Source organism: Eretmochelys imbricata, chromosome 4 (assembly GCF_965152235.1).
Source record: "Eretmochelys imbricata isolate rEreImb1 chromosome 4, rEreImb1.hap1, whole genome shotgun sequence".
Taxonomy (NCBI): Eukaryota; Metazoa; Chordata; order Testudines; family Cheloniidae; genus Eretmochelys; species Eretmochelys imbricata.
In genome coordinates, this window is record NC_135575.1 from 140,112,331 (window position 1) to 140,137,994 (window position 25,664).

At 52.0% G+C, this 25,664-nt stretch overlaps 1 protein-coding gene across 1 annotated transcript in view; it reads right to left on the reverse strand.

The window, feature by feature from the left end:
• ADAM33 (ADAM metallopeptidase domain 33) overlaps positions 1-25,664 on the reverse strand; it is a 75,924-nt gene that overhangs the window by 23,886 nt on the left and 26,374 nt on the right. The window contains exons 4-7 of the mRNA XM_077816040.1: positions 14,279-14,357; positions 9,203-9,279; positions 6,384-6,570; positions 5,841-5,906 (exon numbers count right to left, since the gene is read on the reverse strand). Coding sequence (XP_077672166.1) covers positions 5,841-5,906; positions 6,384-6,570; positions 9,203-9,279; positions 14,279-14,357 — 409 coding nt within the window. The remainder of the gene's footprint in view (positions 1-5,840; positions 5,907-6,383; positions 6,571-9,202; positions 9,280-14,278; positions 14,358-25,664) is intronic.

Here is a 25,664-nt window from a genome sequence, read left to right on the forward strand (position 1 = left end):
CCCAAAATTTTACCCAAAGCTGACTTGTTTTTGGTAACGTTTTAATATTAAATGAGATTAAAACTAGCTTCAGCTTCAATACTGCCTACGATATATTTTTATACACTTTTTATTTTGTATAGTTCTGGTCTTTTATGGTTGTTGCCATGCTTGTACTCGAGGCAGATGGCGTACACGGCGGAGGTTGTGCACTCATGTTTGCTTGCGCTTTTTTTAACCAGATTGTTTGATTTACAATAGTTGGGGCTTTGATTACATTTATATATAGGTGCTTCAGAGTAACAGCCGTGTTAGTCTGTCTTTGCAAAAAGAACAGGAGGACTTGTGGCACCTTAGAGACTAACCAATTTATTTGAGCATGAGCTTTCGTGAGCTACAGCTCATTTCATCGGATGCATACTGTGGAACATCTGTATTTTCCACGGTATGCATCCGATGAAGTGAGCTGTAGCTCACGAAAGCTCATGCTCAAATAAATTGGTTAGTCTCTAAGGTGCCACAAATATAGGTGCTTGTTTGCCATGATTTTTGGTGCAATTAATAAACATAAAAAACTGACCATGTTTTTGAAAATATATTTCCCTATTAATTTTTTTTAAAGCAACTTAATTTTATTATTACGGAAGGATTTGCTATTACACCATATTTTGATCATTTAAGAGCCACTGACATTTTATTTTACATGCGTATTAGCCAATTTTTGTTTATCAGTTACATTTAGGGTGACTACATTCAATTTTAAACTTTAAAAGGTAGTTTAGGGTACTTGTATCTAGATTGTTTTTATGATAACTAAATTAGTACGTATTGCTTTTTAAAATTTTTTGGCTTGAGATATTCCCATGTTACATTTTCGCCATGTTTTTGCCCTGTTTTAAATTTTACCTCAAAAGGGTCCCGAATTCGGTGGTTTATTTTTGTTTGCTGCTCACCTTATGCAGGTTTTAACAAAGTTTTTTACGTTCTTTTGCACCCTAGGCCATAGGGTGACACAGGTTAATAATTTTTATTATTTTTTGGAAGTTTGTTAGGTACCCACTTTACCTTTTCCATTTTTTTATTTACCACATAGCCACCATGTATGTGTGTGTATATATATACACACACACACACACACACACACACACACTAGGTTTAACCTCCTGTTTTATAGCTTGAGCTTTAGTAACTATCATAACTTTTAAAGGTTTTTTGCTGCTAATTTAGCTAAAGCATCCGCTTTATTAATTATTATTATTATTGATTTTGATGCCCTTTAATACGTTTTACTTTTAATTTCTCTGGGTTTTTTTTAAACCAATTATAGATAGATTTTCAAAAACAAGAAAAAAAGAAATCTGGACCACATTTGTTTCCTCAGCTGTTTCCCAATGTTTTTTTCTTTTTAACTTTCAGTGGAATATAACAGGGTCTTGCACCACAAAGTTTGAATGTATATAGACATAAAGAAAGTCTGCAACATAATTTTTTTGTTCAAGCAGATCACTAAGAGCTTTGACCTTGGCTCCCTGAGCTGAAATTCTACTTACAGAACCAGAAATAGCTTCCCCATCAGTTTGTGCAGCTGCAGAACCCTGTATATTTTTTAGGGTTTTTATGGTATGAACTGCCACTTGTAAACCAACCCTTTTTTTACTTCCCCTTTTGTCCCGAGGCTTAACACTTTATTTACCGGGGGTGCTTTTTTAACAAACTTTGGTTCAGTTTTTGGAAGTGGGCATTTATGCTTCTTTCCTTCCATCAGGAGGGCATATGGTAACATTATGGCTTGTTTGTTATTTTTACAAGTAACTTTTTTGCTAGTTAACATTAAGGTCCATTGGGCCCTTCTGGTATTTGATATTTTTTCCCTGCCGTTTTTCTGATAGAAACATACCTCAGGGGAGAGCGAGGTGTTTGTAGGGGCTGTGCTGGTCGACAAAGCAAAAGCTTCAGTGGCCCACACAGCAATTAACCATTTTTCCGCCCCCCCCAGACTCCAAACTGCTGCTTCGTAGGGGTTAATTTTTTAGCCTTGTATGCGACCAGTATTAACTTTTTATTAGTTTTTGCATCAATACCACTGCTAGACTGTGCTGAGTTGCTGCCAACTTACTGACAAACGGCTTGTTTATCTCTGGGAATTTCAATGCTGGAGCTTGCATTAAGGCTTGTTTTAAATGACAGAAAGCTTCTTTTGTTGTTGTTGCTGAGGGCCCCCCTCCCTAAACGTTTCTTAGTAAATGCCACCAGGGTCCAGTGATTGCAGCAAAATTCCAGATGTGTTTTTTTAAATAGTTAAACCCCCCTAACATCACCCTTAACGCATGAGAATTCTTTGGCCTGGGTACATTTAATAATGATTTTACCTTTTGTTGATTTACCTGAATTTTTTGTTTCCCTAGGGTCACCCCCAAATAATTTTTTTTTTTTTGCACTAGTTGGGCTTTTCTTTTTTTTCTTAGCCTTGAAACCCGTTTTCTGAAGGAGTTTTAACACCTTTTCAGTTCGCTCAGTCACCTCCTCTTTCGTGCCCCCCCACCCCCCCCCACTATGTTATTTACCTAGGAGGAGACTTTTAATTCTTTTCGGAGAATTGATCCAGCAGTCGCACCACATGTTGGAGCGCAATAGCCAGAGCGCAGCGTAGGTCCTGGGGAATGGTTTTCATAAGCACGGTTGTTCCTTAAAAGTAAACGCAAAGCGGGCCCAACAATCGGGATGCAACAGGATGGCGAAAAAACAATTTGCCATATTTATGACAGAGAACCATTTAGGGCCCCCCTGTATTTTTGCCATTCCTTGAGGTCAATCTGCTACTATTGGTACCATGGGGGGGAGCGGCGGGGGAAGCTTTATTAATTTGTCTAAAATCCACGGTCAATTTTTAATTGTTTGAGGCTTTTAATACGGGCCAAATTGGGCTACTGTATGCAGAATTTCCCTTTTTAATTAATTTCTGTTGTTCTAATGACTTAATTTTTTTTTTTTTTTTAATTCCTGCCTCTGCTTGCACACGATATTTATATTGTTTCTGTGGTGGCCCTTTATTCCCCACGATTTTAACACATGCTTTGATTTTACCACATTTTGCTTTATTTTTCATGTATACATTGGGAAACCCCTTTACCCTCACATGCCGTTTTTCACAGATTCATAGATATTAAGGTCAGAAGGGACCACTATGATCATCTCGTCCGACCTCCTGCACAACGCAGGCCACAGAATCTCACCCACCCACTCCTGCGAAAAACCTCTCACCTATGTCTGAGCTATTGAAGGCCTCAAATTGTGGTTTAAAGACCTCAAGGAGCAGAGAATCCTCCAGCAAGTGACCCGTGCCCCACGCTGCAGAGGAAGGCGATCCAGTATAATCTTTTACACTGCTTCTGCAGCACATATGCTGGGAATGTACCCCGCTGTCAGGACGCTTTCCGTCCAGCCCGGCACACGCCACAGAACTTTATTAGTTAAATTCAAAACTAACCAATTTCTTTTTTAAAAAGGAGTTCCCAATGTTGCTGGCTCAGCCGCCTGATCTGTCTGAAGCATTTGTTTTCTACAACAAAAATCCCCCACTCTCTTTCTGGGGAGAGCTATTTTTACTGAAGGATACTTTTTTTTGTCACGCCTTCCCCAGTAAAGAAGGCTGCTACAATAATTTCTGACACATATCGAGTTAAATTACAACTTTTATTTACAATATTTACACCAGCCCCACTATTCAATCGGGCATCTTTGGGTTCATTATTTTTTTGACAAGGACAGTTGTCCTAGGCCTCCCGTTTAAATCCATTTTAATTTAGTGACCATTTCCCACTTCTGAGGGCCCGTTTCCGGTGGGAGCAACTGGTCATCGGGGCTTCCCTACAGAGCAGGCATTTCTGAACCCTCAGCTTCTAGAGCTGTGACCTTTTTTTGCTCCTTAAAATTTTTTTTTATTCTTTGCCTTTTTTTTTTTTTCTTAATTCATGCGTCCGTTTTCCATTTTACTTTCCTTAATTTTAAATACCTCCAAGCGATATTTTGAATCACATTTACTCCTTTTGGGGGCTCATTTTGATTATTTCACCCTCTCCCTCCTTGGGATGGGGTGTTTTGTTCTTTACCACGAGTTTGGGGGGGGGTTGTTTTTTTCGGTATCCTGATTTATAAGCACTCTTATCTGCATATGTTATTGCTTTAACAAAAGGTACTTTGGGTTTCCATTCTTTTACCTGGCTTCCCCCGTCATCATTCGCTGGCAAACGACCCAGTGCATCCATAACAGGTAACCCCTTGTCCCGGGCTGCTTGGCTCACCAGATTAGTAGACAGTGCAAATACATTTTTGTTCAGTCCCTTCAACACATTATTTCAAAATTCCCTCGAACTCAAATCAGCTGCCATCAAAGAATCAGCTGTGACATGTCTGGTGACCTCTGCCCTGGGATTAGTCACCGGTTGCATTTCTTCAACCCATAATCCCAGCGCTTTTTTCCTTAACAGGTAATCCCTGGGTGACTTTCCAGGCTTCATGTAATCTGCACTGGACAACACCTTCATGGGTCTTTGACCTCTTTTTTTTTTTTTTAAAAAACAGCATCATAAATCGCGGTATCAGTTGGTGTGCTTCTGGCTGCCTGTCCAAGGCAGTTTTCACTTGATTTACTGCCTGTAGCTGCCACGATGAACCTATAAGATTAATTCATATTTAAATTCTTTGTTCCTCCTAATTCTGACCACTATACCAGCCATGTAGCTACATTTTTTGTATTCACTGGGCCCAGTGACTTGACCACCAACTGTAAGTCTGACGAACTCACAGGAATTATTTGGGTCTGCTCTGACCGTATCTCCCCGGCTGCATCCCTAACAGTTGATCTCGGTCTGTTGCTGCTACAGGCTTCTCTGGCTTAGGCTCTTCCAGCCAGTTTCTGATCTCTTTTCTTAACCTAGTATAAAGCCCCTCTCGAGGTTGGCCGAATTCCCTTCTCTTTTGACCCCCCTCGCAGATTTTCTTCAAACCAAATAGCATTTTGGAATCCAAATCCAAATCAAAAAATTTTTCTTTTTGACACAGACAACTTGCAGCTCCTGTATTTTCACTTGCTTTTTTAACGTTGCTAGAGTTTTCTGGCACCAACTGTGAGAAACGCTTGCGATTTTCTCTTCCTTTTCCTTAGTCAAATCCCAAATTAACTGTTTCATTTCTATGACTTGATGGTCTAGTTTATCTTTGTCTGCTTTAATTTTTTTCCCAAGCCATCACTCTTTTTTCCAGTTCCCTATTTTGTTTTCCCATTGTTCTAACTGAGTCTGCATTATCTGTGCCTGCATATGCATTATACATGGTTATTAGCAACCTATTGACCTGCTGGACTCTGTAAACCTCTGTAACAATTAACCATTTATTACAATATCCATTAAGCATTTATTAACCCTTTATAAAGGAAACTTTAATACAAAGGGCTCCCGTTTCCTCTGCAGCCCCACTCCTATCCCAGCACTATGCCTTTGCCCCACTCATTGGTCAGACATTTTGGTTACAGATCAACTCCTTGGGGGCAGAGACCTGTTTTCTCTGCATGTCACCCAGCACACTTGTGGGCCCTATAAAGTAATAATGACGGGTACCTTCTGGGTACCACTGGAAGATTAAGAGTGGATATAATTATGATGGATGGATGGATATGATTGATCTTGGCCATTCCGAAGAACAGATAAAAAATAAAAACCTGACAGAAAGACAGGGATCCTGGCTCTTCTGAATGACAGACAAAGACCACGCTGTCCCAGCATCCAGCCTCCCTCCCTGACAGTCGTCCGTGTTCCTCCAGCTGATGGTCAATTGGAGCCAGTTTCTGAGAGTTAAGTGCTCACCAGGGTGTAATCAGCGACAATGAACAGCTCCATGTACTTCAGGGTCCTCCAGGTGTCTCTCTTTGCCTGCACAACAAATCACAAGCGTCACCAGAAAGGAGGAAAAGGAAGCCAGTGCAACAGACAGGAATCAGTCCAAATTCTGAGGCAACCCCGATCTTGACATTCAAGATCACGTGCATTGAATGGCAATGGGGAAATGGTCAGAGAATGGGAAACTGAGGCACGGAGCAGCCAAAAAAATCTTGGCGGCTCAGATGCAATTTGCTGATCTGGAACAGGACTGTGACACCAACGTTAGCCCCCCCCCCCCCCCCCCCCCGTATCTCGCGGAACCCGCTGTGGTATCTTTCTGGACCAATACTCAGTTTCACGTTTCGTCCAAACCAGGGCAACCTTCAACACCGTGCTAGGGCACCAGGCTCCATCCCAGCCCAGAGGGAAGACCACCGCCTGCTGAGCCACGAGCTCTCAGAGCTCTCACCTGCCTCCACACAGGTAAGGACCCTTTAACAGGACAGTGAAAGGAAAGCAAAGACTTACCCGCTGATGCACCGGCTTGACGAGTCTGGCAATGTCAGCTACGCTGCTTCCTAACAGGCCGCTAGGCCCACAAGTCCCGCCTTCGACTGGCAAGTGCTCTGCCCGAAAGAGGATGTGATGCTCAGGTTCCGGGGTCCCCAGGGGTTTCAAGTAGTAGCTGTCATTGACATTCAGCACGATCAGGCCGCTGGCAATAAAGAGAGGAGAGCCGTGAATGGAAAGGGAACTTCATGCACACGAGGAATTAAAGGGCAACTCTGACCAAGTTAACCAGGGGAGCAGAGCAGAGACAGACGCCCTGACCCAGCGAAGCACTTATGCATGGGCCTAGCTGTAGAAAATGAGCAGTTCCATTGACTTCTAACTACACGTTAATGTCTGCATGTCGCTGAAAGGTGATGCTGGATCGGGGCCCAACATAACAGCCTGTTGGCGTGCAGTCTGAAGGCACTCGCTGGATTAGTACGGACCAGGCACAGAGTGGCGTGAGCACTTTACAGCTGCTACAGGAAAGGGGGGGCGTCAGGGTAGACTTTGAGAGGGAAGGCAGGAGTTGCTTGGCAAGCGTTCCCCGGGGCTGTTCCCAGGGGAAAGGGTGGCACAAGTCAGAAGTGGGTGCGGGAGACAATGCGAGAGAAATTCAGATGGAGGGTTAGGGTGAAGGGCAGGCATTTGGAGAGGTGGGACAGATGGAAGACAGACAGACAGAGAGATGGGGGAAGAGATGCCGACGGACAAGCGAATGAATAAACAGCTGTGAATAAATGGATCCAGCAATTTCGTGCCTTGGAAAGGATCAGCTCACTCTGTAACTAGGGGCCTAGCTCGCTCCTTACGGATTTGATCCGAACCGTTTTGGCCCACCGGCAGTAACAAAGGTCTCTCATGCTAGCTCGCCCCCAGCCCTGCCCCAGCACTCCCCACCAGGGAGCCTGCACACCCAGCTAGATCATGCAAACTCCAAGCTGCTGGCAATGCAGGGTCTGAACCAGGAATCTGGTGCTCATGCAAAGCCATTTACCCCAAGCAACCACAGCAAGCCAGGGCGCATGCCTGAGCAGGAGAGCGGGCCCAGAGTGCTGGAAAACAGACCCCTGCAGACACCAGAGACCTTGGCATCTTTATGGCACAAAGGAGAACAAACATCAAATGAAACCCCCAGCTGACGAATCCTCCACCGCTGTCTCGGTCAGTTTGCAGCCTCTGGCACGAATCCTGTGTCAGATGAAAGCCGACACCCAGGCCGTCCAGCTGAGGGGCTGGCCCCAACATCCATAACATTCCCCCATCAAATCGAAATCACATGTGCGCATTGCTGGGCAATTACTTCACCTGCTTGGATAGTTTAACATGTGGCTCAGAATCTGCCATATCCTTAATCCTCCTGCTGTCACCAGAAAGCTAAGGGCAGCACTGAACAATAGGGTACAGTTTCTCCTCCTCCTCCCAAGCTGGCAGCCCTGCCAGATTTCGTTATTTAACCACCTAGGCATTTGGACGCTGATCCCCAGCTCTTCCATAGCGCTTTCAAAGGAGGTCAGTATCATTAGCTCCATTATACCGATAGGGAAACTGAGGCACGGAGTGGGAAAGTGACTCGCCCAGGGTCACCTATAGGCAAGTGGCAGAGCCAGCAATAGAAATAGGTCATAGGAATAGCCAGGTCTCCTAAGCCCCAGTCCAGTGCTCTATCCATTAGGCCACATTGCCTTCATGCTCCCAGTGACGAGTGAGAGGCAAAGACCTGGACAGACAGACCGACTGTTTAGACAGCCTCCCCCTCAACCCTCCTCACTTTATCTAAAACGCTACCAGCATCAGCCATTGCTATTCGATCTGTTGGTAAATTGCCACAGGACTCCAGCTTTGGGAGACAGCTCCGTCCTTACCTCTAGCCAATTACACGGGCTCTGCCATTCGGGGCCGTGCCTGGCGCGTTGGCCTTTTATATGAAAATGGCAGAGGGGAGTTAAATCGTAAAGCGAGCCAGTTCCACAGGCGATTCCAGACCCATCCTACCAGCTGCTGCTGGAGAAGATCGTTTATTGTGTGTCTGGCATTTTATGGACAAAGAGCCCAGTGCTCCACCGCCCTGCATTTTGCGTCGTCAATTTCGTCAGGGCGGAGCGCCTGTAACAGACCCCCAGGTCAGAATGGCGCACGAAGGCACAAGGCAATGGAGAAATGGGCCCAAAGTCTCTATCTAGCCATCCATCTTCTTATGCTGTGCCCATCACTGAGGCATCAGGGCAACTGCGTCCAGATGATCTGACGGTCTTGTCTACAGCGGCGTCCTTTGCACCAGTGCCGTGACTGGGGAAGGGAAGCGATGAAAGATCAAGTGCAGCGTAGCGCCTCGCTTGCTTCCCGAGCGCTGCGTCTGCCACAGACAAACAGCGGAGAACGCACTTGGCACGGTAGGTGCGTTGGCTTCACTTGGAGTTTTCCTTGTTGGTTTTGTTATGGCTGCTGTGAGCTGGGGAGTTGATTGGGCCCCTGGTCGAAAGGAGTTTGGAAGCAGGATGTTTTATAGTTTCACAGTCTGAAGGGACCACCGGGAGTGTGATGTGCTGCACAACACAGGCCAGAGAAGCTCCCTGTGTGAACGCGAAGAGCAGTGGTCTAGTCAGCGGGCAGGGGGGTCCAGGCTTTGCAGGCCACATTCAACGGCTTGGCCAGGATGAACAAGGGCCTTGACTACGATGTATGAACTGTGCTTTCCCTGCCAGGAGTTTCCGCCTCCATTGTGTGTCACACACTGAGCCCACACCCTGCCCCCAGTTCCCCCCCGCACCTGCATGCCAAACTCTCCTCCTTACCTGATCCCCGAGCAGGTGCTGAGAACCACCCAGGAGCCCTGGTACCCTCGCACATGGCCGTGGTAATGACAGTGATCCTGGGGAAAGGGAAACAGACAGCAGTGATTGGCTACCATTGGCCATCAGACAGACAGACCCTGCTGCTTGCTATTCCCACCCACTGCTCGGTGACAAACCAACCCTGCTGTGGCCCCAACTAAATCAAGACTAAATCATGTCATCCGCCAATCCAGTCCATCTAAGGATAGGGAATTCAACACACCTTGTCTGCACCCCCCGTAGGCTGTGTGAGGGACTGTACCAAATTCAGCCACTTGTCCTGTCCAGGCCTGATCGCATTCCCATCAAAAGCAATGAGCGTTTCGCCATGACTTCCATGTGAGCTGGACCAGGGCGCAGGTGATCAGAGCTCTCTCACTTAGAGCACCCTGCTCCTGTAGCTCTGGGCCATACGTCAGGCAGCCCATAGGGGAAATAATCCCCGCCCCAGAGAATAAACCCCACACAGCTGCTAGAACAAAGCCAGACTCACCATGAATCTGGATCCCAAAGTTCACTGGACTCGGGAGTCCTGAACTAAATTCTCACTTCACTTTACGAAAGTGGATGAGTATCATTATGCCCACTCTACAGATGGGGAAACTGAGGCGCGGAGCGGTGACCTGCACAAGGTCACGAAGCAGGTCAGTGACAGAGTCGGGAACAGAACCAGGGGCTTCCGACTCCTGTCCCTTGCTTTAACTACCATCTCCCGTCAAGCTGCGGCGCAGCCAGTGAGGACAATTTGAAGGCCAGCTGCCGTGCGGTACAAGGAAGGCAGATACGCACGAGGCGGGGGGATGGAGTGAGACACCATCGGACGGGCAGGAAGGCCTGAGGCAGGCTGTGTGGGGAGACCAGATCGGGGAGCGGGAGGAGAACGGGGGCAGGAGGAAAGCAGCTGCCTTCTGCTGCGTGTTTCTCTTTCCCTGGGATGGGAGGTGCCGTATCCCATCCAAGAGACACAAGCAGCCGTGTGCTGCTCACATTCCTAACGATACATGCGTCAGCCCCACTGCCAGGGAAAACAGGTCACCCCAGCTCCTCACACAAGCAGGCCCATGGCGAGCCATGTTGGGAGGGGAGGGTGTCCAGTTATCAGCCTCGGGGGGCCTACGTCTGCACATCGGGGCCCAACATTTCAAAGCAGGCACCCTCAGTGCACAGCTGTCTGGGGGCTGAACTGTGCCCACTCGCGGGGGACTTGGGGAGACGGGGCAGAGCTGCCCCTGAGAGAGCTGCACCCACAGTGGAGGGAAAACTAGCTCCGCGGGATCTGCACGGGCCCAGCAAAGCAAACCTGAGCTTCGGGGAACACGCTTTCCGCTGACCTGGCATCCCGATGTCCTCAGACCACAGCCCGAGCCCGGAGGAGCCTGCCCCCAGCAGCCTGGCCCAGGGAAGGGAGGAGAAGCAGGGTTCCATGGGTCTGGAGAAACCATGCTCTGGGCCAGCTTTGTGATTTGGGGTGTGGGAGATGAGTGGGAGACAGATACCCTGAGGACAGGCTGCTTAGACTATCACACGTTAGAGATGGAGGGATGGTGCCCTGGTGACAGAATATCTTAAAGTGGGGTTGTGGGATCACTGGAGAAAAAAAGAGAGAAAAAGAAAAAGAAAAAGGCTTAATATTGAGGCTCTAACCTCCCGGGGCGATAGATTCGATTCCGATAGATGGGTAGGCTGAAAGAACAAAAGCCTAAATGACAGCAAGGGCGTGGTGGATGGGGCAGACTCACTGGCTCCTCTGAAGCCTGTAGCCCCATCTCCCCTGGCCACAGAACCGTGGCTGTAACCACAGTTCAAGCCTGGTGCCAGACAAGCTGGTTTCCAACACCACGTTTGGCCGGTAGGAGTGTGTGGGTGGGATTTACGATCACCTCCGCCCGTAGAGAAACGGACCTGAATGCGTTGGACGTGAGGTGCACTGGGGCTCCAGCGTGGTTTTTAAATATCTTTAGTTTAGCCTGGCCCCTACTAATGCTGCCTGGCCAGACAGCAATGGCTTTGTGCCACCGGCTGCTAAACGGAGCTCGCCACTGAAATCAATGGGGCTTGAAACCAGACAGCAGGATCCAGGCTTGTAACAGAATCCAGTTTTGTTTTTAGATGGCAGTGTGGTCCTGGGGGAAGGTCTGGGAGGCCGGAGTCCTGGTTTCTCTTCCTGGCTCTGCCACTGACCTTCTGTGTGGCCCTGGGCAAGTCACTTCCCCCTCTCTGTGCCTCAGTTTCCCCCCCACACACACCTTTTGTCTGGCTTGCCTTTGGGGCAGAGACTCTCTCTCGCTCTGGGTTTGTACAACACCTAGCACAATGGGACCCTGATCCCAGTTATGCCCCCTGGGCTTTCCTGTCATACCAGTAATAATAAACCAAGTTTTTAAGCCTGGTTCTTTAGTCAGCACAAGGCTGGCTGCCCAGCAGGCATCCAGCAACAGCGCTGTGGTCTGGCTATTGAGGTATTCAGACTGAGCTCCCCTGCCCTGGAATCTGTGCCCATAACACCAGGCAACTTGCAGAATCGGTGCAGCAGGCTTTCTGCGAGGGATTGAATTTCCCCCTGGCTCCATCCATCCACCCGCTTCCTTTCACTAAGACAGCTTCACTTCAGGGCTGTTTGCCCAGCCTGTCGGTGGGAGCCTAAAGAGAGGGACTCCGTCTGTTAAATCAAGCTGTCTTTCCTACACCCACCTCTTCCCCAGTTTGGGCAAGGTTAGCTGACAGGCGACCCTCACAGTGCCATGCCAGAGTGCAGGTAAGGGATACATGGCAAAGGGCACTGTGCCCACCTCTGGGGTGGAATGGGGCTGCTAATCAACAGAGCCCAGAAATTTAGGACAGGATCTGAAAAGCAGAGAGCTGGTCAAAAAGCAAAACAAACAGGAGAGGGAATTTGGTGAAATTTTTCCCCCCAATGTTTCCTCTGTTTTACAAAATGTGGCGTGTTTCTTTCTTTCTTTCTTTCTTACTTTTAGAGTTGGTTAAAAACTCAGGGGGAGATGTCACAAAATTTGTAAGTGTTTTCCCTGCGTTGTTTGAATTGCAAAGTTTGAAATGCTGAGGAGACGTTTTAGGTTCGAAAGCCATCGTCAGCCATCTGCAGAAGAATATAGCACCTAAGGTCTGGGAGTTAGGCAGACAGAATGAAAAGGGAATCTAGCCAGGAGAGCAGAGTTCCCAGCACTACGCAGACAAGACATGAAAAGAGCAGCTCTGGGTAAGGAGACTGTCGGTCTAAGGGGCTTGGATGGCCCCTGTGCAGTCGGATCTGACAGTCTTTAATGCATGTATCCTCACAACACCCCAGTGCGGTGGTGAAGTGAGCTGCAGCACTCACACCCTTTGAGAATCTGTGCGGTAAACCAGCCACAGCCCTCGGAGGCTCCCGAAGAGGAGGCCCCCCAACAGAACAGCCATGTCAGCCTTGTGGAACTACACGGGCAGGGTGTGCTGTCCGGTGGTCACAGTAGGTGTCTGGGAGTCAGGACTCCTGGGTTCCATTCCCGCCGCTACACTCGCCAGCTTTGCTTCAAGTCGCTCAATCGCTGAGTGCCTATTTCCATTCCCACAGCGCGTGTTGGTTTATGGGTGTTTCCATGGGCACTGCCTCAGGGCGGGAGTCGAGCAGCTCCCCGACAGGAACAGAGTCAGACGGGGACAGTGAGCCGACCTGAAGTCATTAATGACCATTCAATGCCCAAGAACCCAGCTGGGAGGGGTTTATACTATTACTTTAGGGGATCCCCTAGTCTCTGGTTGCCATAAGCAACCCCCAATAAAGCAGGACTCCTGAAACCAGAGTAATACGGCGGCTTCTCAAAGAGCACGCAAGCAAATAGGGACAGTCACGTCCCGCAGAAATCTCCACAAACCATACACATCCTGCACTGTGGCCCTGATGGAAGCCTGAGTATGCATCTATGGGACTTATCTAGCCCTCCCAAACACCTCTGGGAGGCAGTACTATTATCCCCATGATAGAGGGGGGGAAACCGAGGCACAGAGAGGCTAAGTGAGTCACCCAAGGTGAAGGCTGTTGGAGAGCAAGGAACTGAACCCCTGTCTCCCAAGTGCCGGGTTAGAGCTTTGGCCATTGGACCATCCTTCTTCTCTGTGGTTTGACTTGTATTGTGACTTATAGTGAAGGGGTGACCCTCACAGCCAGTGCTGTCCTCCATTCTTACCAGCCTGCACCCCTGGAGGGTCACCAGATCCCATCTGGAGGCGATAGGATACAAGCTGGTGAGAGGGAGGAGGTGTGAGAGGTGGAGTGTCGCAGATTAGTGCAGTGCTGGTGAAAGATGCTGGCGGCAGGGATTCTAGAGAGATAGAGGCCAGATTCTCAGCTGGTGTAAATCAGCAAGCTCCAGTGATTTCAATGATCCTGATTTACACCTGCTAAGGACAGTCTCTTCCATTAATGACTGGGCAGACACGACAACTACCTGACCTCTGCATTTGCCCAGCTCCTCTCATCCCACAAGACCCCAAAGCGCTGTACAACCACGAAGCTGTCCAGCTAGCTCTCTAGACACTCATCATGATATCTGACCACCCCACAACATTCCCTGAGTCCAGATGGGCCGTCTAGGCACACACCGTAAAAATCTCTCTTTTCCACCCCCTTCCCCAGATTAGGTACAAGCGCTACACAGGTATCCCTTTGACCACCATAGAAATGCAGCCACCTCTGGGGTGGATCACGGCAGCTGTTTAACAGTAGCACCACACAATAGTTTGGGACAGGAAGTGAAGAATGCCATATTTTACAGGGGGGCTATAGACAGGTAGAATGTAATAACCTGAGCTGGATGGAATTTGCTTGGGACAAACACGCCCAGGTTTGCAAAAAGAGCCACCGGACCCTCAATGCCCACAACGGGACAGATCCTGAGCTTTACAGGTCATTCAAGGGACGGTGCCGCCAGGAGCACATCACCCCGAACCGGGCGCTGGGCCAGCGCTGACTCAGAGGGAAGGAGTCACCAGCACGACTGCAAAACCTCTGCCGTTGGCAATGCTGGGCACCCTACTCACGGTGTAGTTGGGAGACAGCGTCACCGGCTGCCCACCGGCTGAGTAGTGAGTCTCGGTGTAGTCCGGCGACAGCAGCCTGCTGGGAGAGAACAAGAGAACCCGGTGAGCAGTCCCAGGTCTTCCTAGCCCCTCCTTATTTTACTGCCTAAGAGGGGCAAGGACTAGCCAGTAAAAGGTGGGGGCTGGAGGATCCGATCTGGGGCCTTTCTGCTCCCGGCGAGTGCAGACCAGGTCAGGAGTGACCGACACCCAGGGCCACCTGACGGCTGCTTGGCGGCCAACGTGCGTCCACGGCACAGAAAACACGGCTGTTGCCGGCACTGACGGCCGCCTGGCCAGTCAGACTGGGCTGGAGGCTCCCGCCTCGGCCCGGTGGTGGCCGCCCCTGGCACAGGCTGGGCCGCGGGAGCAGGGCCGCTTCAGTGGAGGGTTGCCCGGCCGCTGCTCTGGCTGCACCGGTCCTGTGGCTCTACCGAGAGCCTCAACGCAGATTCCTTCCCTGCAGGCCCCTCCCGCTGGGCACGTGGCGTTGGCATGGCGCCCCTCCCGCCGAATCCCAGCGCCGCCGTCCCGGCAGGCAGACGCCCCAAGGGACTGCACACAGACACGTCCCCGGACGCGCACACGTGAAGATCCACACAACACAAACGCGGCCACAACCGCAGCCGTACACGCAGACACACGCCTCTGAGCGTGTGCTCACCTCGCTACGTGTTCGCACAACTAGACACACCCAGGCAAACGGGGGGGGGAGCTGGAGCTGGGAGGGGTCAATCGGGGAGCAGCGGGGCGGGCAGGGGTAGGCCGGTAGAGGAGAGCCGGGCCTGGGGAAGGGGAGAGGGCTAGGGGAGCCTAGAGCGCATAAGCCAAACCCTGAGCCCCTGCCCCAGTGCTGTTGTCTTGGAAACTGAGGCAGCCGCACAGAGGGAGCCATTCAAAACCAAGGCTGTGGGCTTCCCTGTCCCCCCCCCGGCCCCAATCATCGTTAGCCCAGAGAGGGGCGCGGACCCGGGGCCTGCTCACAGACCTGCCTGGCGTGGAGAGGAGCGCGGCTCGGCCCCAGGGTTGGCTGCTGACTGGACCCCGCTCCCCTGCCTCTCTGGCTCTGGGATTAGGAGACATACGTTGAGCATGGATCACAACCTCTGGCTTCTTTCCAAAGGCCTCTGAGCCAGAAGTGCTTTGCCCCTTCTGGCCTCCCCTCGGGTTCCCATCTCAGCACAGGCTGTCTGCTGATGGGACACTCCCGTAACGTCCTTGGGGGGATGGAGGCAAGGGGAACGGAGATCCGGGCCGCTGGGCCAGATCTGAGGCGGGAGGGCAGTGGGGAAGTGGCAGGGTCCTGCTGCTCCAGCAGTAGGGAAGGAGGGGGTGATCCCACCCCAGAGCTGGAGAAATGGGGCAGGAACTCAGAGGGAGCTGCAGAGAAGGGGCTGTCTGGGTTTCAACTCCTAAGGCCAGAGGGGATTTCAGAACTAACTCCAGGGAAGCTGGACTTCCTACAATTCCCCCACCCACCCACCACCCATCCCTGACCAATGCAGGCCGGGGCTGAAGATTGTCAAGGATGCCCAAGTCCAAATCTGCCTGCCCCCCTTCTTTGGGAGCTGCCGGACCTGGGGCACGACAGACTCAGGTAGGCTTAAGCTGGGGGCCACGTGGGATGAGTCAGGAGAAATAAAACAAAACACAGTCAGAGTCAGTGAGGTCTCTTTCCTGAGGCATAGTATTTAGAGCGAGAGGTCCCAACAAGAAAACTCCCCAATGCCATGGCCTGGGGCGTGAAGCTCACCCCTTCCCCAGTTTTCATTCCTCCATTAGTCTCCCCAGGGGCACAATCTCCACCACAGGGCCCGAGCGGAGTTTGAACCCAGCACCAAAGCACAAACCTCTACCACTTAAGTTACAGGAACAATGCCCTTAGCTGGCAGCAGAAGTAGGCTATTACCCTCTACCTGCGGAGGGGGATGTGGGGGGGATATGCAGCCCAGGCCTCTGACACAAACAGCCAAATTTACAGCCCTGCCAAGGAGCAGAAGAGAGAAGCTGAGCTGGAGTTAACCCCTTGATTGCCATGGATCCGCCGCTGCCAGGCATGAAATATCACTGAGGCAGCAGCATCAGCCGGCAAGGTTTGCAGTAGGGCATCACGGTGCGTTTGTCCCTGCGAACGCGCTCTGCACAGCAGAGGGGCGGGAGGGTGGGAATCAAACAAGAAAACAACCCCCAACGTGCAGAGGGAGCCAAACATTTACATATCACTGGGGTAGGGGGGAGAGAAGCAAACTTTTCAGAGCCTCAGAACAAAACCAGGATCCGAGTTTTGGATGGGGGAGGGTGCCTGGGGGTCGGCTCACTCCCCGTCTCTGTGATACCGGCAGGGCAGAGGGAGGGGCCTGTGTGCAGGACCCAGCCCCCCGGCTGACAAGCAATCTGCAGAAGTGGCATGTTTCAAAGCAGAAGGAGGGGCCAGTGCTTAGGGCACTAGCTAGGCCTTGGGAGACCTGGGTTCATTGCCCTGCTTTGCCACAGACCTCCCGGGTGACCCTGGCCCCCCCAGTGAGTCACTTTCCCACAGCTGCCTGCGATCTCTCAGCAGCCCTGCAACTGCGACACACCCAGCCCCGCGCTGACAAACGGCTTCCTGCTGTTTGAACGGACGACAAGACTCGGGAACAGAGACAGAACGTCTTAAAACCCCAAGCGAAGGCGGCATTTGCCTCTTTCAGGGGGCTCCTGCGTGGGGCAGGACGGGCGTCTCCGGGAGCGAAGTGAAGGGGGTTAGACAGGAATGACCCCACTGGAGGTGGGAGAGCAAAGATGGCCAAGTTCCTCCCCTTGCAGCCTACAGGCCAGAGCTCCTCGGAGGAGCTCCAAGCCTGGAGAGGAGCCAGCCAGGGTGGTCCAAGCTGGAGGGAGCGTGGTGGGAGGAATGGGATGAGCTTGAGCAAAATTGCTAATGGCCCGGCCTGTTAGCCTGGGGAATCGTCTCTCCAGGACATGGAGGCCCCATCTCATGGGGCACTTAGACCAGGCTGCAGAATATGCTCTGATAGGCCACACTGCTCTGGCCACAGCACTGTCATCCTGCAGGACCCCCGAGGGCTGCACAAGCTCTGCGCACATGGACCCACATACTCTAGCAGTGGAATCCGCCCCTTGTGGACCAGTCTCCGCTTCCATTTCTGAAACACCCTCTAGCCCTCCTGGCTTCAAAGGAAACCTTGGCAATGTGACCCAATGCAGAGATGCCTGCCTGAGTGTGCAGAGAGCCTGAAACCATCAAAGAGGTTTGAACTGAGAGCCGAAGAGGGCAGTCTGAATATTAACCCTGTGAGCTATTTCACCACCGATCAGTTTGGCAGAAACATCCAGCTACCGTGCTATGCCCACAATCCCAGACTGCCTCTCCAGGTGCCAAAAGCCCCATCTGCCTCTCACCTAGCGACCCAAACCTCCAGCATCCCTCCAGCCATTTCTGGGATGCAGCTACACATGGTCCATGGAAAAGTCTTTGGCATCCAAAACTGCAGCTTTGGGGACAATGAGTGAGCTGAATTCAGCAACAGGATAAATGACCCAGGAGCTGCTGTGCTGATCTCACAATATGAATTTTTGTATCTCAACAAACATCTGGATTTGAATGAAAACAAAACTACTGCAGAATCGAGGGCTCTTGCCACAGAATTCAGCTTGTTGCTGAGTACATGGGGCCTTGGCCTGGCCCCAAACACATAAATTACGTTCTCCACCACTGAAATGCAGCCACCTCTGGGGGAGCTGGGACGTGGTCGAAGACAGCGGGCAGCTCGTCATAAGCCCTGCAGGATTTCTAGCGTGCAGAGAGAAGAGCCAGGGTTAAGATCTCCTCTGAGAGAGCCATGCAGAGCCCTTGGCACAGAACCAGGCTCGCCGAGGAGGTCGGAGATGGCTCTGCAGGGGGCTGAATGTTTGTTTCCCAGGAATCCATGGAGCCGGAATCTCCTGCTTAGGCCACGGAGTAATTCCCTCGGGCTCAGAGATAACTTTCATGCACTGGCTGGAATGGGGGAGAGACTAGAGAGCTCCCGAGGTCCTCCCCATCTCTGGGATTCAGATAGAAGATGCCGACGGACGCCCATCCTCCCCTAGGCGCTGGCAGGAGGCGGCTCGCTGCACCCACCCAGAGGATGGGGGAGGACGTGCTCTGGAGACTCCTCCAGGTGGCAGTGACTCACCCTCTTGGGCAGCAGGCAGGAATTGAGGCGGGTGCTAGGAAAAGGCTCCAACATGCAAGAGCAATTGGGTATTGGGCAGGGCCCTCAGGGGAGGCAGCGGAGGCTGGAGAGCAGGGGGAGACGCAAGGAGCAGCACTCCGCGGCGCCGGGCTCCGGCCCAAGTGGTCCTCCCGGCAGGGCCCTGCCTGTGTGCGGTGACCGCCATCGGGCAGCGCTATGAACAGTGACCATTGCACAGTAACAGTGGACGGGAGACAAGGGCAACCATCACGTTGTGGCAGGAGACGTGAACCCAGAGCGCGTGCGTCTCCTGGCCTGCTTCCATTCATCCCCCTCCCCCTGTAGCAGCCACTCCTCTTCTTCACTTCTGACCTCCCCCACCTTCCTCCTGCCTCTTCCACCTTTGTCCTGGGCCCTTCCCTCTGCTCTGACAGGCTGGACCCAAAGCACCCGGGCTCTCCAAGGATGGCAGGGAGCTAAGCTCTCACGAGTCACAGCCACAACACATCCCCAAACGAAGGGCGATCCATGAGGAGTTCCCATCCAGACCCTCTACCATGGTGCTGGGCACCTGGGACACATCCTAACGAGGATGATGCTATTTAAGGGCCCGATCCCACAGAGTGAGTTCAGTGGTAGCTGAGGGGACTCAGCACCTTGCAGGATCAGACCCTGAGGGCTAGATCCCCAGCGGGTGTAAAGTCAACGGAGCTGCACTGATTTACATCTGCTGAAGACCTCGCCCTAAATCCGTAGGTTACTTCCATGCCCTTGGGCCCCACCTGGTCTATTTTATACCACAGTAAAAGAGGGAAAAGCAGAAAGAGAAAAAAACAAACAGCAGCAAAAAGTAGCAGCCAACCTTTTCCCTCCCTCCCGGTTTCTTATTTTGCAACCAGCTGAGTTGTAACAAGTACTTGTGGATTCTGGGACCACCCACTCCTCGCCTGCCCCGCCCCTGCCTGGGCCGATCAGCTGGCATTGACCAAGCTGTGGCTTCCCACCTCATGCACCGCCTGGCAATTAAAAGGGAGCTAAAATCGGGCAGTGTGACCTTTAGTGCCCCACGTGTCAAGAGCGGGGGCCGTGCTCTTTTCTCTTTGGGGGAGCATAGGAGTAACTCCACTGGCTTCGGTTAGTGCAGCTTTACCCCAGTGTAACTAGAGCCAAGTGCAATCCAGAGCGTGGGGGCGAGATTTAAACAGAGACGATTTCTTGGCGACAGGAATGTCTGCCATCAAAAAGGACGTGATGTTCTTCACAAACTGTCCACGAGAGACCCACCAAAATTCAGCCACCTCTGGGGTGGAGGGCAGCAGAGATAGGGGACATTTTGGCCGAGTACAGCAAAGCAAACCCCTATGGTTATGAAAGTTCCTTGAGATCTTTAATGCCCACAAAGACAAACAAGACTTTAGACCGCCCGTGGACCTGCTTGATATTCTTTATGACCTTTACTCTCCCTCCCCTTTCACCCACTGGGGCCAGTGGCCAGCCCCAAAATCATGGGTACCTCCGATCTCCTTGGATCCATCCCACTTCCTGTCCCTCTGACTCACAGGACAATGAAACAGTCCCAGATTTGTGCTGGATATCACAATGCTGTCAGCACTAATCACTCCAGAGGGAACAAGCTAGTACATGCAGTGCTCAGTGGGTGCCTGGCATTTAAAGCAAAGCTCCCGATACCACCACCGCTCAGGGTCACAATCCCATTCGGCAGGGAGAGAATTAAGAACCACCATTGTCATGATCCCACTCCACAGCACCTCTGCACAGGGCTGGAGATCCCTAGATGTCTGGCGATCCCTTGTCCTAGCATGGGGAAAGCAGCCCTAGTAACCACGGCTGGACAGTGCTTCGCTCTGAAGTTCCCAGTAAGAACTCCATAGCTACAGCTGCCACCACCCATTGTCCCATCAGACCATAGGCGCCGACTCCGTGGGAGCTCCAGGGCTGGAGCACCCACGGGGAAAAATCAGTGGGTGCTCTGCACCCATCAGCAGCCAAGCTCTCCCCTCCCACCCCCACCCCCACCCCACCTCCTCTTCCGCCTCCTCCCCTGAGCGATCCGCACCCTCGCTCCTCTGCCTACCTCCCAGCGCTTCCCGCCTGGCCGACGCCAAACAGCTGTTTGGCGGCATGCTTGGAAGGAGGAGGAGGAGAGGGAACGTAGCGCGCTCAGGGGAGGAGGTGGGGCCAGGGCGGGGTTTTGGGGAAGGGGTTGGAATGGGGTAGGGCAGGGGCGGAGCTGGGGCAGGGCCTGGGGCAGAGAGGGGTCGAGCACCCACCGGTGGCAGCAAAAGTCAGCACCTATGCATCAGACAGTCCAAGCCACTTTGATCATGAGAAACGTCGCTTGAGCTCTTTTCCCTGAACACATGATCCTTGAAAGGCCGTTCAAGCTCTACGGGGTAATTATCCTGTGTCCTCTGACAGCACCCGTCATGCGAAGCTCTCAAGCCACGGTACAACAAATGAAGGCTCGGGGTCTCGGAGGTAGCATGGTTATCCACCGCATAGACTGGCGAGCCGAGGCGCAGAGACATGAAAACACATGACGCTAAGGCCATAAAGCGATTCAATGGCAAAGGCCAGGAACAGAACTCAGAATTCTCATTTCCCAGTGCTCTGCTCTAGCCACCGGACAATAATGCCTGGGATTGCAACAGCCCCTACCCCAAGTCTCCACTAGACACCGAATCTAGGGCCTTCAGCACCTGAGGCCCAGCCCTCCGGAGCTAAAGGAGTATCTCCATTAGCCAGCAGCAGTAGAAGGCTGTTAGGACACTGAGCAAGTGCGCTACGCAATGTGCGTAAATCACTAACATACTTTCATTCATTCACCTAGTATAATGCTAATGGGCAAACGCTACGAAAGCTGCTTTGAAAAGTCGATGCAATATATGCATCCATCTCTCCCTGTGGCCTGGCAGCCCTGAGAAGGAAGGGATTGGTGGCCTGTTTCCAGTGAAGTAATTCATCTGAGGCCAGCTCCTGAGAGGATTTGACCTCATGAAGGAGGGGCACGGCGGTACTGCACTGGTGCAAATGAGATATTGTTTCCACAACAACTTTCACAGTGTTTAGCCACTGGGTTGCCATATGCAAAGTGGGCTGCCAGACGACTGGCTGAATTACCTCAATCAGGGTCCTACCTCTGCAAAAAGACCTTTTCCCATTGCAATCAAAATGGGAAACTTCAAACAAAAAAAGCCTGAAGAAGTCTCCCATGAGCTTTCCCTCACGTTTTTCTGGCAAACAGCATCTTAGCCCTCTCACCTTTCATTTTTTCTATTTAGGACAGGATTCAATCCCCTTCTTTTCCCTTGCTCAAGGAGAATCACAAACACGATTTTTAAAAAAAGTATTAATTAAAAGGTTTACAATTCCTGACCAAGAATGTGTACATGGTAGATAGACGGGGGCCAGATCCCCAGCTGGTGTAAATTGACCTTGCCCCACCAAAGTCAATGCCGCTGTGTTGATTTAAACCTGCAGGGCCCAAGAACTGCACACGCGTTTACACCAAGCTGGTGAAGTCCGTCCATCTTCTACTTCCCCCGCCAGGGCTGTGTTCAGGGCTCAGCACCTCCCTTTCGCTTGCTGATGAGATCACAAACGTCTACAGCTTCCTCTGTGGTTTTAAGAGTGAAGGGAGCTGGCAGGTTTGGGAGCGGAGATGCAGCTCCAGGAACTCAAGACAAGAGGAAAGCCTCAGTGCTACCTTTACTATCTCTGGATATAGAAAACAGGGGGCTGGATGGGGGAAATGAGGCTACACACGTTACAAGTCAACAGCCCCAAACCAGCTCATCCTTGCTCTTACCGGGTCTGATCCAAAGCACTTGGAAGTCAATAGGAGCCTCTCCACTGACTTCCGATCAGACCCATGGTTCCCATGGTGTTATTAGAAGCCCTTAAGGGGGGGGAAGGACGGGCACGTGCACGCACATATATCCTTGTAGTGTATCGGGTAGACAAACCCCTCACCCGCATGCTCACAACGCTCTGGAACAGCCGCCTTCATACAGTATCAGCAAGGTCTGAACCTGGGACATTCACCACCACAGCACAGACCTCCATCACTTGAGCTACAGGAATAGTCCCTTTAGCCAGCAGCAGTAGTAAGCTGTCATCACCTACGGGACCAGTGGTAGAGGGAGAAGTGACACACACCTTCCCAGAGTGTTGTGCCATTGTCCCCTCATGAATGCAAACACATGCATAGTCTTGTGCTCCTCCCTCCCTGCTCCCAGGGACACCAGAACCTTTGCACACACCTTACATGCATGAGCACACACTCTCTTGCACATCCACCTCCTTGCATGCACAGCCATGCTTTCTCCCCTGCTGGGAAACTCCGCTGTTCTCTGCTCAGAGCCAGCATCATTACTCATCAGACTTCTTCAGTGGTCAGCATTTTTCAACAAGAGCGAGCTCTGGTTTCCTTCTGGCTTGTCCCTCGTTACCCAAAGCAGCCAGATGGCCGCAAACGAGCCTGGCTTCCAAACGTTTATGCCCTGATGCTAACAAGGGAAGAACAGGAGGGCTGGGGTTCCATCCAAGGGCTGGCAAACAGGGCGCATCAAATTAAGCCAGAATGAAATTTAAACCGGTCTCCACACACTGCTCTCTCTCTCTGTCTATGAATGGTTCATGTTGTAATAAGAGGAGTGGAGGAGATACATGGGAGGGTTGGGAAGAGACTGATTTTTACCCCATACCCCATCACAGACATTGGTCAGGGCTATAAAGGTTATACCCCATCTCAAGACCAAGGCCAGTACCCACCGCTTCCCAGCACTCCAGTTATGTACTGTGACAAAGCTCTGTCCTTGCCTCCGTGGCTCCCGCGTTCCCTGGCGGATTTCACTAGCCTCAGATATTCATTGTGACCCTCCACGTAACCCTTCTCTCTCTAGAAAGAAGGGTCATCATAAGCCAGCTAGGGAGGTGAGGAGAAGTTATCCTTCCTTGTACAGTCTCTGTTGTCTCCCAGTCTCAGTGATTAATCAGGGGGCAAAGGGTGTGTGGGGGGGAACCCGGGCCCACCCTCTACTCCGGGCTCCAGCCCAGGAACCATAATAGTATCAGCTATGGTAGCTGACCTTTTAGAAACATGACATGTACAATTCCCTGGGCTACTTCCCCCACAGCAGCCCTCACTTCCTCAAGCTCCACTTCACCTTTACCTCAGGGCCTCCTTCCTTGTGCCTGATATGGTGTGTACTACTCAGCCTCTCCAACAGCGCAGCTTCCTCCCACAGCTCCTGACGTGCACCCCCACCTGACTAACTGGGAGGCTTTTAACTAGTTTCAGCCAGCCCCTGATTGGCTTCAGGTGTCCCAATCAACCTAGCCTTCTCCCTGCCTTCTGGAAAGTTCTTAGCTGGCCCCAGGTGTCTTACCTGACCTGGAGCAGCTGCCATTTCACTTATCCTGGTATCAGGGATTTGTTTAGCCTAGAGCTAATATATCCATCTCCCACTACTTTTCCATAGTACATCTGGCCTTGCCACGTCACAGTACATAAATGTACCCTGGTGTGTGTCACTCGCCTTGTACTGCATCGGGCTATGGGAGTAGGGACCGGTGTTAAAACTGGGGTTCTTAATATCCAAATAACCAAATGCAGTTTGCACAACGTTCCACAATTGCTCAGTTTCCCAGGGGCCTCCCCTTCCTGGGGCCATGCCCTCCTTCCCCACTGTGTCCCCTCTAACCTCTTGGGCAGAGCGCCTGAGCCGGGATAGGGCACGGCCTGCAAGGAACAGGGTGCTGAGGTGCGAAGCCTGAGTTAAACCCAGAAACCAGTATTGGATGCGGGGTCGGGGGGGAGACACGGGGACGGCACTCCGCATAGAACGAATACTAAACTTTTTTATGCTGCTGCCGCCAACTCCCCCTGCGCTCGTTGCCCCAGAAGGCATCGCCCTGCAGGCGAGAACCCTCGAACAGCGGGGGCCCCGCAGGCTGGCTCAATGCCCTGCTGCTTCCCAGGGGCGGTGACGTGCCAACACGGGTGCACCCGCAGCAAACCCCGGGCCAGCATCAGGCTGTTCGGGAGCGGACAGAGAGAAACCCAAGGCAGCCGCCTGGCTATGCTGGAAGTCCCCGCCGCGGCAGAGTGTGGAGAGAGAGAAGAGCCAGGCAGCACGTGGTGCTAGTGAAAACCCTGCAGATTCAAGCCCTGTCTAGCTACAGACCATGCACGATTGGAACCGATGCCTGGGAGGGGGAGGACACGTGACCTTTCTCAACCAGCTAGGTCATCCCCGAGGCCCCTTCAGTCAGTATTTCTGTGGTTAACTCTCCCTGCCCCGTAACAGTGATAGCACTGGCCTAGGACTTTCAGCTCCTGAGCTGGGCTTTCCTCTGGGCGCTGAGTGAGCTATGGGCTGTATGGCTCGGTGGGGCTCGCTCTCTCCTCTTCATTTGTTGCCCTTCGTGACCCTCCCTCCCCTGGGCCCGGAGCCAGCACAGGCAGGGATGCCGGGAGAGCACTTCAGCTTATGCTCTCACCTGTTCGAACCTGGCTACCCACGTCAGCACCAATCAAAGGCCGATGAGTCTGGGTAACGCAGGTCGGGTGAGAGGATCACAAGGGGCCCTTGGAACCCCAGCCAGCCCTGCAGATCCAACACACCAAGGAAGGGGCCACAGAACAAAGGGCCCAGCCGGGCCGGGGTCAGATTTCATGAATGGGCCTGCAAATGGCTTTCCCTAACTTTTGCTCAGGCAGGTAGATGTAAGGTGACAGCAGGTCCAGCCGGAAGTGAGAAGAGGCGACCCAGACAAACACTGCTACTTAGGAACTGGGCCTGCTCCTCCTGCCGCTGACATCAGTGTAAATCCGGAGCAGCTCTGCTGAGGTCAGAAGATACACGCCGGTAGAAGAGCAGAACCAGAGAGAGGAGAATCAGGGCTAAGCAAGAGCCAGACTCTCCGCTGGTGTGAATCAGCAAAGACCCACTGACACCAGAGCAAAAGGAGAAGAGCCAGAGACTCCCCGAAATCCACTAGGGATGTTGCTATTGATTTAACATGGAAGGAGCTCGGATACTACCATGATGGGCAGCCGCGTAGAACCGGAAGACGGACGGTCAGACAGACCGATTCACACCAGCTGGGCACCTGGCTTGTTGCATTGCGCGAGGGGAGGTACA